Source organism: Chiloscyllium punctatum, chromosome 38 (genome assembly GCF_047496795.1).
Source record: "Chiloscyllium punctatum isolate Juve2018m chromosome 38, sChiPun1.3, whole genome shotgun sequence".
Classification (NCBI taxonomy): Eukaryota; Metazoa; Chordata; class Chondrichthyes; order Orectolobiformes; family Hemiscylliidae; genus Chiloscyllium; species Chiloscyllium punctatum.
This window is the reverse complement of record NC_092776.1, coordinates 60,167,387-60,186,691: the sequence shown is the minus strand read 5'-3', so window position 1 is coordinate 60,186,691 and position 19,305 is coordinate 60,167,387. Positions and strand designations below refer to the sequence as shown.

The window sequence follows — 19,305 nt, the reverse complement described above, 5'->3', positions numbered from 1 at the left end:
GATTTTGAATATCTGTATCATGTCTGCACTCAATTCCAGCTTCTCTACTTCAACACATTGTTAAAGTCTCTCAACCATGGAAACATTTTTTTGAATCTTTTCTGCATTTGATGTAAAGTCTTCCTAAAATGTAATGTTCAAAATTGAATGCTGTACTCTACTTGTCACCAAACCAGTGTTTTTTAAAGGTTCTTTAATTCCTGACTTTGCAATCTGTGCCTTTCTTTATAAAGCTCAGGATCAAGCATGTCTTTTTAACCACATAAAGTGATTTGTGCAAGTATAACCCAGATCTCTCAGTTCCTACAAATGAAGTTCATCGTAGATAAATGTGATGCTGTACATTTTAGTACAAAGAAAACAGCTGTCAGGTGTTGCATAGTGTCTGGAGCATGCACAGTGAAAGTACGCATGAGCAAAGATGCTTTTCTTTCTCATCTGCAGGCGGTGAGGATACAGGACCACAGAGGGAGTGCGCGAGTTGCCGGAGGGATGGGGAGGGTTTATGAACACATATCAAAGTTCTCAAACATCAATGAACAACCAACAAGTCCCAGATTCATGTCTCTGGAACCTTTACCCTGGTTGCAAGATGGTGGTGGTGGAGTAGACAGTGTCTAGGCTTGTACTCTTTGTCCCCTTTTTTTCTTTTCCTTTTTTCTTCTTCCTTTTTTTCCTCATATTTACCAGATAAAGAGAGCTGATCGGTGTGAAGATGGCTTTGATGGGCTCCGGAGCAGTGGCAGCATCTTCAGAGGCAGTGTGGCTACAGAGTCAGTCAGTTGGCCTATGACGTCTGGGGAGAACTCTAGCTCCTGCATGGAGTGAGCCCCTGGCAGCAGCATGGTGTGGGCTGGGAAGGCCAGAGCAGTACTCTGGTGGCAGTATGACATAGTCTTGGAAACCTGCAGTGGAGAAAGAAAAGTTGCTCTCTCTTTAAGTTATCTTTTTTAAAAAAATTATTCTAAGTTAATATGAGTGGTGTAAACAATTTTCACTGTATTTTATATTGAATACAAGTGACACTAAATGATTTAATTCAGTTCAGAATGTGCAAGCCTAGGTAGGATATTGGAGCAAAGGGATCTTTGAGTACAAATACAATTCTCTAAAAGTCATGCCATAAGTTAACAAAGTCATTAAAAGCAAAGCAAAAGGATAAAATTGAATAGCAAGGAAGTTCTGCTAAACCTGCATCGAACCACTGTTAGAACATATTGTGTGGGTCATCATTTTTTTAAAAGATTATTAGACTAGGTCTCTTTTCCCTTCAAAAAAGAAATGGTAACCTGATAGAGGAACTTTAACAAGTTTTGAGAAGATTTGTGACTCAGATTGAGGTTCTGGATGTAAGTGTGCTCGCTGAGCTGGAAGGTTCATTTTCAGACGTTTCGTCGCCATACCAGATAACGTTATCAGAGAGCCTCCGGTGAAGCACTGGTGGTATGGCCTGCTTTTTATGTATGTGTTTATGTTTTCTTGGGTTGGTGATGTCATTTCCTTTGGTGATGTCATTTCTTGTGGACAAAACCTACAGACAAACCAATGGAACACCCATGGGATCTCCAATTCAGGGTTCTTAGCAGAGGCAGTAATGCAGAGACTCGAACAAATAGCTCTGCCAACCATCCAACCCAAACTTTGGGTCTGCTACGTGGATGACACCTTTGTCATCACTAAAAAAAACTTAGAGGAAACCTTCAAGACCATCATTTTATGCCAGTAAGGGAACTTACTGGCATAAAATTCACTAAAGATGAGGAAAACAACAGCAAACTGCTGTTCCTAGATGTCGCAGTAGAGCAAACAGCCATGGGGAACTTCAAATCAGAGTCTACAGGAAAACAACACACCGACCAAATACTGAACTACAGAAGCAGTCATCCCAAAACCCACAAACAGCGCTGCATTAGAACATTATTTCGACAAGCCACCACACACTGCAGCACAGAGGCACTATGAAGAGCAGAGGAAAATCATCTTTACAGAGTATTCAAAAAGAATGGGTACCCAATTAACACAGTCCACTGATTGCTCAGCATCAAACCTAAACAAGCAGGCAAAACACATCCAGAAACCCTAGCCACTCTCCCCTACATCAAAGACATCTCCAAAGTGACTGCCAGTCTACTCAGACCTCTTGGCATCATGGTAGCCCACAAACCCACCAACACACTAAAACAGCAGCTAATTAACTTGAAAGATCCTATACATACAGCAAGCAAAACTAATGTCATTTACAAAATACCTTGCAAGAAATGTAACGAACGCTACATTGGACAAACAGGCAGAAAACTAGCCACCAGGATACATAAACATCAACGAGCCACAAAAAGACATGACCCACTCTCACGAGTATGTTTACATACAGATGAGGAAGGACACCACTTTGACTGAGACAACACATCCATCCTAGGACAAGCCAAACAGAGGGATGCATGAGAATTCCTGGAAGCATAGCACTCTAACTTGAGCTCTATCAACAAACACATTGATTGGATCGCATTTGCCACCCCCCTGAGAAAAAGAACAGGAAATGACAACACCATAAGAAATGACATCGCCAACCCAAGGAAACCTGAACACATAAATAAAAGGTCGGCCATGCCACCAGTGCTTCACCGGAGGCTCACTGATGATGTTACTTAGTATGGTGATGAAACCGAACCTTCTAGCTTATTTCCTCATAGAGAAGTCTACTAATATAAGATCGTCACTGAGGAATCTAATAAAAAATTCAGAAGAAATTTCTTTACACAGGTGGTGAAAATGTGGTACTCAGTACCATACTAGTGGTTTTAATACATAGTGTAAATGTAGTTCAAGGAAAGCTAGACAAGCAAATAAGAGAGAAGGGAAAAGGTGGTTATATTGGTTCATTTAGATGTTAAAAAAATTGAGTGACAGAGTGGTTAGGCAGGACACTAGGATAACTCCCTGCTCTTCTTTGAAATAGTGCTTTAAGATATTTTACATTAATCTGAACAGGGTGTCTCAGTTTTATGTTTCAATCAATGGTGCAATGCTCCCTAAGTATTGTACTGCAATGCCAGCTTTGATTTTGGGGCCCAAGTTCTACAGGGGAACTGTAATGTTGTTGCAGAGATTGAGGCTTTTGTCATATAGAGGAGGCGGCAAGGATAGATCTTTACAGTACTTCAGAAATACTGTTAATTAGAGCACAAGGGCAGTTTCAACAAGCAAAACAATGGAAAAGAGATTTTGGGAAAGAATACTGATTTTGACAAAAAAAAGTTGCACTGAAGTATTAGTAGGGAAAAAGGGATAGTACATAATTGCTGCAAGTGTCACTGGTGACTCTACTATTTTATTGCTGTGGTAGGGGCATAGGCTTGATTGAAGATATTCAAAAGGGAATTGCTGTAAAGGTGGCATCAAGTTGGGAAGCTCAAATATTTTGGTTAGCAAAAGCAACTGAAAATGATTGTTGTCCTTCCAGATCAAAAACCTTAATGTACAGACTCATCAACAGTGAACACCTATAGTTATATAGCCCCAGTTTGCATGCACTGTGTCAGAGACAGAAAGGGTATTGGAACTCATGTGTCAACATGGTTAAACGCTGCTCTATGACATTATTCATGGACTGGAAGGAGTCATTGGCATGATTCTTTTTAAAAATGACAAAAACTCTGGGTCAGAGCTCTCCAGCTGATATTTCCAGCTCGTTAGTCTTGTGCTCACACCACTTTGGAATTCCTTTAAACTTGTCTTTGTTGTTTTCTTCATATTGTAACTATGTCAGAATGCAATGGTCCTCCCTTCTAATTGCTTGCCCTAGCCAGTGCAGTCATGCTTTCAGGAGCATCTCCTCAATATGTGTTGTTTGAACTCAGTCTAAGATCTTGAGTATTGTAATCTGTCAACAGATCCTGAGGATAGAGTGAAGACCATGCATGCGAAATTGTTCCAACTTCTTTAAGTTGTAATAGAGTACAGGCCTCAGAAACATAAAGAGAGAAATAATTGCACAAACATTATACAACTTGATCTTGGTAGTCAGTCTAATGTGATGGTTTAGTACTCTGATTTGAAACCTTTCAAGCAACTGGCTCAGTTTGCTAATCTTAGTTTATAATCCTTTATCAAGCAAGCTATTGTTGGAGATAATGATTCCTCAGTGTATAAAGCTATCAACATTTTGCACCTTTGTATCATTGTAAATGTCTTATTGAACAGCACTGGAATTTGATAAGGGCTGATAAGACTGATGATCAATACAAATAGTTTTGGAGCCTGTGAAAATCTGTCAATGACAATCTGAAAATCTCTTGCTGAGTGAGCCACTGGGGTACAGTTATCAGCAAAATTGACTTCCTGGATGTGTTCCAAAGGCATTTTGGTCTTTGCACAAAAACACTACAGGTCAAAGAGTGAGCTATCAAGATGATATTGGAGATGCACTCTTTTTCGAGATTCTTAACAGCATGGTGAAGGTCACTGGTGAAGAATAAGATAAAAGGATTGATGACTATAGGCCTGCTTCATTCCATTCAAGTTCTGAAAGGAAGCTAATGATATTCAATTTAAAAGGACTTGGCTTGTCACTCCAACATGGAACAGCTGTATGAACATGACTAATTCTTTTTTGCAACAATGTTGGTTCAGGATTGCCAGAGGATTACCTGATTGATTGTGTCAAAGGCCTTTGTGTGGTCAGTGAAAAAGTGCCACGCTCTGTTTGAGGCATTTTTCCTGAATTTGTCTGATAAACATCATGTCAACAATGCTGAGACCTGGGCAAAAATTATACTCAGCCTCAGATAGATTTGTTTCTGTCAGAATGATAAATCTGTTTAGGATAAAATGAGCAAAAATCTTCCAGCTATGGACAGAATTGAGATTCCTCTGCTGCCTTTTTTTTGTACAGAGCAACAATCGTAGCATTGCAAAAAGCCATTTATGTATTCTTCAATCCAAATGCATTAGACGACATCATAGAAGACCTCTATTGCATCATGGTTTGCCATTTTAAAACTTTCTGCTGGGAATTTAATCATTTCCTAAAGTCTTGTCTGAGTTAATCTGTTTAATTACTTGCTTGATCTCAAGAAAGAAGAAGGAGGCAAATCAGCCTCATTAAGGAAAAGTCACTGAGGAATCTGATCAAAGGCTGTGGAGTTGGCAGTAAATGGCCCAAGTACTGCCTTATTCGAGCATTATTTCTGGGGCTGAAAAATAATTTTTTTCTGGTATCAGTTTGCAAAATATGTCTGCCATAAAATTCAATGGCTTCAATGAAAGTGGCACTTCACCACATATCCATAAGTTTATCATGTGGGAGGTGACACTGGGCAGCTTACAGTAGAAACTGAATGGTATTAAACAACTGGAGTGATTCACATAGGTATGGCCCCGACATATGATTGAAGGCATTGAAATGATGAAGCATAACATTTAGTAAAGTTACCTCACAGATGCACAAGCAACACATTTCTTATTCACTTCTAAAGCAACAAATGTTAGCAAACATGAATAGCCCTGGTCTGGGGCTATTCATAGGGCCAGTCAGCAAGCTGCAGGTGCATGCCTTCGAGTTATTTGTGCTCTAGCAAAGTTGGTGGAAGCAGTGTGGATAAACTGAAGGAGTTGAAGATTGCTGCTGAATAAAAAAAGGCAGAGACAATTACGAAGGGTCATGCTCAGTTCAGATATGCCATACTATATTGTGAATGTTCACTCTACACGTGCTTGAAAAATGGAGGACACAAATCATGTGATTATTGTCATGGCAAAACACAAGAAATCATTCATAGATGGTGAAAGAAGCAATGACCGCGGCCACTTATTTTTTATTCAAAGAATGTAAGAGCGAAGAATAAATAATAAGAGCAATCCACAGTGTGTCACTTGGTCCATCCACAGTAGTAAGACAAGAGGAAGCTTTGTCATATTTCAGCAAATAAAACAGGGCCTGAAGATCTGTGAATGCTTCTCACTGCAGTTCAATGAGTCCATTGTTATGACTAACATAGTTTAGCTGCTTGTTTTTGTGTGCATGGTTTTCAAGGACATAACAATTAAAAAAGACCTTTTCACCTTTGTGCCTCTTAAAAAGAAGAACAAGGGTGACGATCTGCAACTCGTCCAAAAGGTACTTGCTTGAGAAAAATATTCCAATCAAGAAGTTGGTTTCCGTCATAAGTGATGGTGTATCTGCTATGCATTGCCAATGCAGGCTTTGTTACATTTTGCAGGAATGATCCTCGTTTCTCTTGTGAGTTGCAATTGTACTCGCAAGCTTTGGCAAGTAGATGGGCTCTTTTCATATTATGAAATTTGTTATTAAGAATGTAAATTCAGTTTGAGCTAGAGTCCTTTAGCACTGCTTGTTTCAATCCTTACTCACTGAACTCAAGGCTGTCTATGGAGAACTAATCCTCCATACTGATGTGAGGTGAATAAGTTCAGGGAAGGTCCTGCAAAGATTTTTAGATCTGATGCCTGAAATCGTCACTTTCTTTAAATCAAAAATCAAGTGAGCAGCGAGTGGACTTCAGGTTCCTTACAGACATGCTAAAACTGAATGAGCTGAACTGCGAATTGCAGAGAATTCACTGAGACGTAGCACATATGATCAGTGTTGAGAATGCTTTGAAATTGAAATTAGGTCTATGGTCTTCTCGGTTAAAAAATAAAATGCTGAAACATTTCCTGAGTTTGGAGAAAATGTTATAAAAACAAATCAAAGAAGAAATCTACCCTGAAAACCTCAATGCACACCCGAGTAAATTAGCAGAAGAATGTAACAAATATTTCAGGAATTAGATGTGATAGAACAAATCGTTATGTTTGTTTAAAATCCATTCTTCCCAAGTAGATATTGGTGGGTTAGTTACCTAATTCCACCAGCTGTTTGACTTATAAAGCAGTGGACTTGATATAGTAATGATTATTCTACAAAATTATATTGAGATGAAAATCAGATGAAGGAGCAGTGATTTTTCATGACGTAAACAGAGAAAAATAAGTAATTTCAAAGCAAAAGCTTACTTTGGCTTCATATTCCCCTATGGGATATCATTCTCCCAACTGAAGCTAATCAATTTAAAGTATTGCACCCACCACACAAACAACTATTTGATTGATTGTATAAAACAGCTGTCTCAAACAATAATCCAGATTTCAATATTGAAATATTATATATTGATAATATCCAGTCACACTTGTCACACTGAGACTTGGTGAGTTGAAGACAAAATGAATAATTACATATAGAATTGTATTTTAAAAATAAGCAATTTATTCTGTATTTTCTCTGGGTTAGATTCTGGGTTGTACTTAAATTCAAAAAGTGATCTTGTGATTCAAGTTTGGAGACCACTGATCAAGTCATTTATATAAATTGTAAATGTTTATACTCAAGTTCCCACCACCAATTCTTGTGTCACACTACTCATTACGTGTTGCTACTGTGAAAAAGAACCACCTATGCCTTCATTCTGCTTCCTGTTAGCCAACCAATCTTCTATCCATATTAGTACGCTCTCCCCACACCATGAGCTTCTATTTTTCGCAATCATCTTTGATGTGGCACCTTATCAAATGCCTTCTGGAAATCTTAGTACAAAACATTCACTTGTTCCTCTTTATTCACAGCACATATTATGCCCTCATATAACTCCAATAGCTTGGTCAATAGTTACAGAAAATCATATTAATTCTGCCTGATGACTTTGAACTTATCTAACTGCCCTGTCATATCTTAGAGTCATCAAGTTGTACAGCACAGAAACAGACCTTTCAGTCCAACTCATCCATGCTGACCAGATATCCTCAATTAGTCTAGTCACATTTGCCTGCGTTTGACCCATATCCCCCTAAGCTCCATCCTGATGCCTTTTAAATGTTGTAATTGTACCAGTCTCCACCATCTCCTCTGGTCACTCATTCCATACATGCAACGCCCTCTGCATGAAAAAAGTTGACCCTTAGGTCCTTTTTAAATCTTTCACCTCTTACCTTAAACCTAAACCCTAGGTGTTCCTGACCCTTGAAAAAGGACCTTGGCTATTCACCCTAACCATGACCCATTTGATTTTATAAACCTCTATAATATCACCCCTTAGCCTCCAACATTCCAGGAGAAACAGCCCCAGCCTATTCAGCCTCTCCCTATAGCTCAAACTCTTCAACCCTTCAAAAACATCCTTGTAAATCTTTGCACCCTTTCAAGTTTCACAACATCTTTTTTAAGCAGAGAGACCAGAATTGAATGCAGTATTCCAAAAGTGGCCTAGCCAATGTCCTGTACAGCCGCAACTGACCAATAAAGACAAGCATAAAGATCAATAAAGACAAATGCTTTTTTCACTACCCTATCCACCTGTGACTCCACCCTCAAGAAATTATGAACCTGCACCTAAGGTCTCTTTGTTTGGCAACAAGGTTGCCATTAAGAGTATAAGTCCTGCCCCCAAAAATGCAACATCTCACATTTATCTAAAATAAACTCCACATGCCCATTGGCCCATCTCATCAAGTAGGTAAAAACAATGACTGCTGATGCTGGAAACCAGATTCTGGAATTGAACTGCTGTGCTTTTCCAGCACCACTAATCCACCATCTGATCAAGTTCCCATCGCACTCTGAGATAACCTTCTTCACTGTTTACTCCACACCAATTTTGGTGTCATCTGAAAACTTACTAACCATTCCTCCTTCATTCACATCCAAATTATTTATATAATTAACCAAAAGCAGTGGACCCAGCACCTATCCTTGTGGCACACTGCTGGTCATAAGCCCCCAGTCCAAAAAAACAGCCCTCCATCATCACTCTCTGTCTCATATCTTCCAGCCAATTTTGTATCCAAATGGCTAGCTCTTCCTGGATTCTATGTGATCTAACTTACTAACCAGTCAACCATGTAGAACCAATTTTTAAAATAATAGTTTCTAACATTTTTCCTGTGATAGATATTAGGCTAACTGAGCTGTAATTTTCAACTTTCCTTTTGGAATAGAAGAAATATATTCATTATCTTCAAATCTAATGGAACAGTTTCCAAATGAAGAGAAATTTGGAAAATGAAAAGCAATGCAACAACTATCTCAGTGGTCCTTTAAGATCCGAGGACGAAGACCATTTGGAGCCAGGGAGTTTTCAGCCTGTGGCACCAGCAATTTACACAGTAACACTTCTCTGGTGATTATGATTTTCCTGAGTTCCTCCTTCCCTTCTATTTCTTGACTTCTTGTTGCTTCTGGATGTTGCATGCATGCGTTATAGTGAAAAACAATTCAAAATACCTGTTCAATTTCTCTCCATTTTCTTATTTTCCATTATTAATGTTCCAGTCTGACTTTCTATAGAACCAAATGCATATTTTGTTAATTTTTAGTTTACAGAAATTTACAGAAATTGTCACTATCTGTTTTTACATTTCTGGCAAATTTTCTCTTGGTCTCTATTTTTACCCTCATTCATTTTGTTTATATGATTCTTAATATTTTTACTTAACCACAGATGACAGGTCTGTCATTTCAAATTTCTCTTATATACTAGAATGTGTCGATACTGTATATTCTGAAATATCCTCGTAAATGTTTTTCACTCCATCTCTATTAAACTATCCTTTAACCTAATTTGCCAATTCACTTTAGCCAGCTCTGCTGTCATGCCTTCATAATTTATCTTTTTTATGAACTCTGAATCTATTAATCTCTCCCCAAAACTGAATGTAAAATTTAATCTTATTACAATTGCTGCTACCAAAGGGAAACTGGAGTCCTGCCTCAGGACATTTCATTTTACTAAGGTTATGATGATGGAATTCTATCATCCCCTTAACTGAGACCTGAAGCCTTCAAAAAGGCGTGTCAGTCTTTCAAATGCCAAAGAAGATTGCCATTGCCTTTTCCTTCTTTGCAACTTTTCAAGTGCCAGCTGGTGACATCAGTACTGTGTCACCACTCACCAACCACAGAAGAACCCACAAGATGATAGAGGACTTCATTCTCTTCTCTGAGGAAGGAAGATCAGAATGAAAAGACATCTAAATTTCCCAGGATTGTTGGTCTGCTGATGTTACAGGGCATAATCAACCAGACACAAATGGCTGTGTGGATCTCCAGGTCAGCGGAATATGATAACACAACCACAAGAGTTGCCACACAATAAAAATATAGTTGATTGACAATCAGTTTTAGTGAATGCTTGTTTACTTGGAATAATGCATGATGCTTTTGCCAGGCTGAACCACCCAAAAGGCCAGACTTTTGGCTTGCGCATAGCTCATGGCTCCCTTCCACTATCCACAACCCACAATCTGAGGGCCTTCATGAGAATCATGCATTTAACCCATCCATCAGCTAAAACACAAATTTCATTGCTTAGATTGATTGGTTTGATTGAATACACACTTGATATGTGTTTGTGATAATGTGTAGTGGTACTACACTTTTCAACTCTGGTCTCCAGCATCTGCAGTCCTCACTTTCCCCCAGTTTCCAATAAGTTCAGCATGCTGATCCACAATCCCCTGCATCCTTTTTTTGTGCTTAATATCCAGCTAAGTGAGGAATATTTCAAAATGTTTACCACAATAAAGTCAGATATTGTAATATTAGGAAAGTGGAGCAGACTAATATGTCGTACTGACCAAAAAGCATGCATTTGTAATGTTTATTGCATACTTTAAATGAACTTTGCTAATTGTTGTATTTCTTACATTGTAGAGTCGGTTCTTTTCATTTCCTTGCTTCCTACGAATGCTTTAGTAGTGTGTCTGCTGTGGCATTGTTCATCCAAGCCAGGAAAATCTTCATGTAAGCATACAGTTGTTGTAACTATAAACTATAAATGGTTGTTTATGAATTTTTTAGCTGTTCTGATTATTGACCTAACACAGCATATCTACAGAATCATTTTTTTTTATCATTGACTTTGGAAAACACTCCATGCTGCTTATTACTGTTTCAACCAAAATTAGCCATTGTCATTCTGTGATTCTCAAACCTTTGCAGGATGGGTCTAACCATCTTAAACACTATTGAGCTACAATTCACATCGAAGCTGGTAGCTTGGGAAAATTCAACTACTTTAGGCTATTTCGCCTACATAAAAATACAGAGGAAGTGTCTGGGGTTTAGCATTAACCAACTAACTGTGAAGCACTAAAGAAATATTAATGGTATGATAAGTCACAAATATAGATATTTTAGGGATATAACTGACAAAAAAAATTCCCCCTGCTCCAATCAGCCTATAAAATGGCAGAGTTTCCCTTTTTGGCTTCATGACTTCTATCGGAAGCTCTTGTGAAGCTCTTCTGAACAGAGTATCATTAAGCTTGCTGGTGAGATCCTGCTTGTCTCATCTACCATAAGTCACCTGATATTTTTTGAAATTTGCAAAAAGTTTAAGGTCATGTAAACTGGGACCAGCACCACTATTCTTCTAATCTTCAGGCTGCAGAAGACATGTTTTTCTGATTGTTTCAGGAGAAATCACTGATTTCTGAGGAACAAATGTTCATTCTGCTGTTTACTTTGATTACAAATATCCTCTTAACAGGAAGGGACAAGATGGGAATTTTAGTATGGAGACGTGTGGAGGAGTACACTCAGGTGTGATTGAGGGTTACAGTTGGCAAAAATGTAATCATATCTAAATACTGGCTCCAGTATGCCTAATTTTAGGGCCTGAATTTGTAGCCTTATAAATATTGGATCTAGTACTGTTTCTGTTAAAGAAAAGGCCATTCCCAGTTCTAACATTGTTCACCGGGGAGCAGGGAAATCATTTGCCTTCCAGATGAAATTAAGTGAGAGAATCAGAGGTGTCATTTTAGACATTTTTAATCAATTCATTCAGATGTGCTAACACACCTCTGGAGCAAGTGGGACTTGAGCTCAGACCTCCTGGCTGACATTGCCATTGCACCTCGAGAGCCCTCACCATTTTCCTTCCAATTGAAGCTAATTAAATTCTGTTTAAAAAACTCCTTTAACACATTGTGTCAGCTGAATATAGAAATGTTTGGAAGTGATGTACAGATTATTCATGCCTTCAGAAGTAAAGTAACTGAAAAGGGATAGTGAAGAGTGGAAAGCAAATTATAGCTGCCCAGGGCCTCACCCTGGCTAGTCAAAGGTTACTGTGAAAGTCCATAGTGTAGGGGGTAAGATTGGCTAGCTAACATAAACAGAGATTAGACATAAATGAACAATTTTCTGGTTGACAAGGTGCAATGGGTGATGTACCACAGGGATCACTTCTGCGGCCTGAACATTTTAAAATTTAGACTTGAATGAAAGGGCCAAATGCATGGTTGCCATATTTACTGATGTTGAAAAGAAAGGTGGCAAAGTATGTTGTACATAAGACATGATGAATATTTTCATTTGTGTGAGGAGAATGAAATACAAACATGGTGAAGTTCAGTTATACCCGACACCAGAGAGACAACACCTGGAAAACTGTACGTAGTATTAGTGTCCTTCTTTAAGGACGTAAATACATTGAAGCCAGTTCAGCGATGTTTTACTAGACTAACACGTGGTGTGCAGTGAGGGGTAGGGGGGAGCCAATGGCCCAGTGGTATTATTGCACCTCTGTTAATCCAGAGACCCAGACTCAGGTTCAAATCCCACCATAGCAGATGGTATAATTTGAATTCAATAAACTCTGGAAGTAAGAGTCTAGTGATGCTCATGAATCCATTGTCGATTGTTGAAAAAACCCATCTGGTTCACTAATGTCCTTTAGGGAAGGAAACTGCCACCCTTATCTGGTCTGGCCTACATGTGACAGCAATGTGGTTGACTCTTAACTACCCTCTGGGCAAATAGGGATGGGTAATAAACGCTGGTCTAGCCAGATACACCCTCATCCTGGGAATGAATAAAAACAAGTACAGGTCTTACAAGTTGTGCAAAGCAGACTTTAAGTAGACAACTAAATATATGTTGTTAACAATGTAAAACTTTAAGTCACATGATTAATCCAATATAGTAGAAAAGACAACAAAAGTTTTAACAATCTCATTAAAAATTGTTATTTTTATTTTACTAATGCAATTATTTTCTTTCTTAGACATGAATATATCAGTGGATATTACAGGATTTCAGCATACTTCTTAGCAACAATAATAGGGGATTTATTACCCATACGAACTCTGCCTGCCATTGTATTTTCATGTATAACCTATTGGATGGTTGGTAAATATATATCATTCACATATATCATTCTCATTTTTAGAATGCATGTATAATTGACAGCTATGATGCTTTTCCAAATCTGGATGCATAAACTATGTTCAGAGATCTTGCACACCTAATAAACTGTAATACTTGACATAAGTAAAGGCACAATAAAATCACCATAATCCCAAAAGACCATGGAGCTGCTCTCTCATTAGAGAGAGAGAGAGAGAGAGAGTTGCTGGTGAATTTAACCTGAAGGTCACCACACCTAAGGTAAGGGTGAGTCACAGTAACCATAACCAGTAAAGGAATAAACTCATACTATTATTGTCACTATGAATTGTAAATCAGCCATTCAGCCAACTGAGCTAACCAACACCTGAATCCAATGTTAATTCTATACAGATAAGAAAATGACTGTATCTACAGAATATATCCATTTTGAAACTTTACAAGATTATTTAAATATTGTTTCATTCCTAACTATCATTATGATTATTTTGATAATTGCTTGTGTATATGTATCCCTTTAGATTTGTTACATCATCCATCTCAAAAATAGTTACAAACTGACCTGTTTCCAGTCCCATTGGAAGGGTTTTCCTTAAATCTCGTAGTGACTATTAACATTCAGTCTCTGGTCTTGGTTTCAAATATATAGATTCAACTCTACAGGGTTGTAGGAGGGGATGTTGTAAGACTGCACTGACATCTAGAAGCCCTACTAACCTCATGTTTGCAGGCAGGACCACACATGTGGTAACTGTGCCTGGCTGTAAGTGGGATTTGTAATGCCTCAACAATTCCATTTACAATTAGATAGATAAATAAATCTCCAGTTCTATCAGTGGAATCCAGAAAGTGTATCACGAAAGTGTATCAGTGATTACAATGATTGGTTAGATAGCCTTTATGTGATCTAAGAGATGGTAAACTGGGTTGTAAATTCACTGAATAGTGGAAGATTCTAGGGCCGGGATAACTCAAGGATGTTCCATGGAGCATTCTTTCTTGGTCCTTGAGAAGTTCAAAGAGAAGCTTTTCAAACTTACCTTAGTCCTATTGTCACTCATCTATTAAAACATATACAAGTTTTGACACAGCAAGGAGTCGGGGCATATGAAGTTGCCAACATCCTTTGAATGTATCTTTTAAATGATTCCCAAATTCAAATCATGGCTTCCCCATTGTTTCACATCTGTGCTGGTGTGAAATGCAATCAACTGAAAGCAATGCAACTCCATAAAAATGTGGAAGGTCTGAAATATCCACTACTGCAACTTTGAGACCAACAATTTTGGGACAATTAGGTGCAGGATTGGAACTCAGCACCTTTCCCTCACCAATGAAAATTTCCAGTGCACAATCTTGAAATTAGTTGCAAGCTGCTACTTTTAAAGCCCACAGATGCAATGAACACTAAGTTGGGTCAGGAAAATTCAGCCTATAGTCTGTTTCTGTGGTGCTGGAACTCTGTAAGTCTGTCTAGAAGGACCATAGAATAAATTAACAAAATCTTATTTGAATAGTTCCAGGGAATTATCAATTATGCAATAATTAAGGTCTCTTAGCCTTTAATTTTATATTTATCTAGCGTACTCATCTCTAATACACCTTGATTCAGTAGGCCTTGGCTCTTCACTTTGGCTTCTCAAAGATTCACACTTATGGTGCAGAATATACAAAATAAAAACAAGCCAGATATAAAGGCAAATGGAATTGTGGTAGTTTCCATTACTATGAGCCAGTAGGCCAAATTGAGGTCCTATCTGCCCCAGCTTAATAACATCGCCAAAGATGTTGTCTAGAAAATATCTATCAGGTTGCTTGTGCACTTAGCGAAATAATCATGAATTGTTTTTCTTTTTGCAGGTTATCAGAGGAATCTTGTCAATTTTTTATTCTTTATGCTAATTCTGTTACTGACATCATATGCAGCTACATCCTTGGCTATGGCCGTTAGTGCTGGATTAGATACAATGACTACTGCAGGAGTGGTAATCAATGGTATTTTTGTTTTTGCAATGGTAAGTTAGATATTTTATGGCATGTGGGCATTGCTCATTTGCATGCTGCCTCTTTCAATATAGTGACTTAGTCACTGTCGACATACTATTTTATCATGAATAACCCTTTACCTGCTATCATTGTTATAGAGTAGTATAGATGAATCTTAATCTTAAATAATGCAGCTTGTCGCAGAATCACGAAAAGTCTCATTTCCACATTGGGGACATCTTGTTTCATCTTTTATGTTTTGACAAATGGTGTGGCAAGTTTCTCACTAAGCAACAATGATTTGCTGATTAAGGGGGAATATTGCTCGTTAAATGCCTTATTAATGAGCCACCTTGTCTCATTAATATTTTAGTTTTCTGTCCTACCAAATGAGTCAACCAAGATAGACATTGACAAATTTGACATTGAGACCAGAGAGGGGCACCTGCTCCAAAGGATCGCTATGTTGCATACAACCAAACTAGTCGCAGGGTATGATCCACAGAAACCACCTGCTCGTCCAACGGCTTTGGCATCTGACATTTGCCAACCCCTTATAGCGATCACTTCTGGTATACTGTCATGGCCCTCTGGAAACAAGGATGTGCATTGCAAAGTGCACAGGTAGCTAGCACTGAAAGGCAGCAGCAGGGACACTTTCTGAGCACAGACAGGTACCCAGCCCACAGCTTGGACTAGACTTCATTTCAGAGCTGTTGTCTTGATTTCATACATCTTGCTCACATTGCACCTATATGCATGTTTGCACTATTATGCTTTGCGTGCAGTCACAACCAGGGAGTTTGTCTTGCTGACCAGTCGTCCTCAGTCAAGGGGATGCACATCTTGCTGTAAGGCAGTGGGCTACATCAATCTCACAACTACATCATTTGCCAGTAGCTTATGCATAAACGCATGGCATGTGCAACAGGCATCTCTGATAGTTTTAGGGGAGTAATCCTCACATAAATCATGATGCAGCTGTCAATTAGGACGTTTTAGGACATTCAGTCAAGGGTAGCCTCCCATAGCAATCCAGGGAATTGACCATGGTCAGGTATCTCCTTGGAGGAATCACAATGAGTGGCTTCCTTGCTCTGCAGTATAGGGGAGTTAGATAACAGTTAATCCTGTGACTCCATAATACCAATCCAGGTGGTGGGTGTAACATTGGCAGAGGACTTTATAACCACCAGTCAGGAGTCTGGGTACTTCTCAGACAAGTCTGGTTAGGTTACTTTAGGGATGGACCACAGACCGTCAACTCCATCTGCAGCAACTAAGGGGAAATGGGGTGGTTAGGTATGGACAACTGCTAGTATGGAAAGGAGGCTTGCCAAATTAATCTTTGGGACTGGGGCTTGCAGTTGTGAATGACAATTGTGAAGGGAGAATACAGTATCTGTAGGTTGGGGTACAGTGAAATGTGAACTGGAAAGGGGTCATACAAGAGGGAGGGTTCATCCACAATCATGAGCATCCTGGCTTCAAGATTGTGGGAGAGGTATGGTTACTTCATATGCATACACATTAAGTTGGAGGGGGAAAGCCATGGCCAAGAAGTGCCTTCCATTGTGCTGGAGATTGAAAGTTGCAGTGGGGAAGAAAATGACGCAACCACACTTGGAATGGGTGAGGTAAGTGACTTAATCTCTGAGGGAGGATGATGCAGGACCCATGGATGTTAGAACTTTTAAAGGGAAAGAACATTGTACACAGGCCCAGTGCTGTAAAGGACACATAACAGCAGGATCCCTATTATCTGGTCATCCAAATACATTGCCCCACTGTTTGTGTTGAACATTCCTGCCCCAGACATCACTGACCAACTTATTCACGCCAATACATTAGGACAGTGGGGCTGCAAAAGAATAGGTATGTGCAAGGAGGGCCTTGTACAAGGTATTAGCAGCACCCGTAAGTCTATATAGGCCTTAGAACATAGAACATAGAACAATACAGCACAGAACAGGCCCTTCGGCCCACGATGTTGTGCCGCACTTCTATCCTAGATTAAGCACCCATCCATGTACCTATCCAAATGCCACTTAAAGGTCGCCAATGAATCTGACTCTACCACTCCCTCGGGCAGCGCATTCCATGCCCCCACCACTCTCTGGGTAAAGAACCCACCCCTGACATCTCCCCTATACCTTCCACCCTTCACCTTAAATTTATGTCCCCTTGTAACACTCTGTTGTACCCGGGGAAAAAGTTTCTGACTGTCTACTCTATCTATTCCTCTGATCATCTTATAAACCTCTATCAAGTCACCCCTCATCCTTCGCCGTTCCAACGAGAAAAGGCCGAGAACTCTCAACCTATCCTCGTACGACCTACTCTCCATTCCAGGCAACATCCTGGTAAATCTTCTCTGCACCCTCTCCAAAGCTTCCACATCTTTCCTAAAGTGAGGCGACCAGAACTGCACACAGTACTCCAAATGTGGCCTAACCAAAGTCCTGTACAGCTGCAACATCACCTCACGACTCTTGAATTCAATCCCTCTGCTAATGAACGATAATACTCCATAGGCCTTCTTACAAACTCTATCCACCTGAGTGGCAACCTTCAAAGATCTATGTACATAGACCCCAAGATCCCTCTGTTCCTCCACCTGACCAAGAACCCTACCATTAACCCTGTATTCCGCATTCTTATTTGTTCTTCCAAAATGGACAACCTCACACTTGGCAGGGTTGAACTCCATCTGCCACTCCTCAGCCCAGCTCTGCATCATATCTAAGTCCCTCTGCAGCCGACAACAGCCCTCCTCACTGTCCACAACTCCACCTATCTTTGTATCATCTGCAAATTTACTGACCCACCCTTCGACTCCCTCCTCTAAGTCATTAATAAAAATTACAAACAGCAGAGGACCCAGAACTGATCCCTGCGGAACTCCACTTGTAACTGGACTCCATGCTGAATATTTACCATCTACCACCACTCTCTGACTTCGACCGGTTAGCCAGTTTTCTATCCAATTGGCCAAATTTCCCTCTATCCCATGCCTCCTGACTTTCCGCATAAGCCTACCATGGGGAACCTTATCAAATGCCTTACTAAAATCCATGTACACTACATCCACTGCTCTACCCTCATCCACATGCTTAGTCACCTCCTCGAAGAATTCAATAAGACTTGTAAGGCAAGACCTACCCTTCACAAATCCGTGCTGGCTGTCCCTAATCAAGCAGTGTCTTTCCAGATACTCGTAAATCCTATCCCTCAGTACCCTTTCCATTACTTTGCCTACCACAGAAGTAAGACTAACTGGCCTGTAATTCCCGGGGTTATCCCTATTCCCTTTTTTGAACAGGGGCACAACATTCGCTACTCTCCAGTCCCCTGGTACCACCCCAGTTGCCAGTGAAGACGAGAAGATCATTGCCAACGGTACTGCAATTTCCTCTCTTGCTTCCCACATAATCCTAGGATATATCCCGTCAGGCCTGGGGGACTTGTCTATCCTCAAGTTGTTCAAAATGTCCAACACATCTTCCTTCCTAACAGGTATCTCTTCTAGCTTATCAGTCCGTTTCACACTCTCCTCTTCAACAATACGGTCCCTCTCGTTCGTAAATACTGAAGAGAAGTACTTGTTCAAGACCTCTCCTATCTCTTCCGACTCAATACACAGTCTCCCACCACTGTCCTTGATCGGACCTACCCTCGTTCTCGTCATTCTCAGGTTTCTCACATACGCATAGAATGCCTTGGGGTTATCCTTGATCCTATCCGCCAAGGATTTTTCATGCCCTCTCTTAGCTCTCCTAATCCCTTTCTTCAGGTCCCTTCTGGCTATCCTGTATCCCTCCACTGCTCTGTCTGAACCTTGTTTCCTCACATTTATGTAAGCCTCCTTCTTCCTCTTTACTAGACATTCAACCTCCCTCGTCAACCAAGGCTCCCTCACACGACCATTTCTTTCCTGCCTGATCGGTACATACATATCAAGGACACGTCGTATCTGCTCCTTGAAAAAGTCCCACATTTCCACCACATCCTTCCCTGACAGCCTATGCTCCCAACGTATGCTCCTCAAATCCTGTCTTACAGCATCGTAATTTCCCTTCCCCCAATTGTAAAAACTTCCTTGTTGTGCGCACCTATCTCTCTCCATAACCAAGGTG

General features: G+C 39.9%; 1 protein-coding gene across 1 annotated transcript in view; it reads left to right on the top strand.

The window, feature by feature from the left end:
- LOC140463277 (broad substrate specificity ATP-binding cassette transporter ABCG2-like) overlaps window positions 1–19,305 on the top strand; it is a 126,011-nt gene that overhangs the window by 81,404 nt on the left and 25,302 nt on the right. The window contains exons 10-12 of the mRNA XM_072557034.1: window positions 10,703–10,792; window positions 13,062–13,186; window positions 15,044–15,198. Coding sequence (XP_072413135.1) covers window positions 10,703–10,792; window positions 13,062–13,186; window positions 15,044–15,198 — 370 coding nt within the window. The remainder of the gene's footprint in view (window positions 1–10,702; window positions 10,793–13,061; window positions 13,187–15,043; window positions 15,199–19,305) is intronic.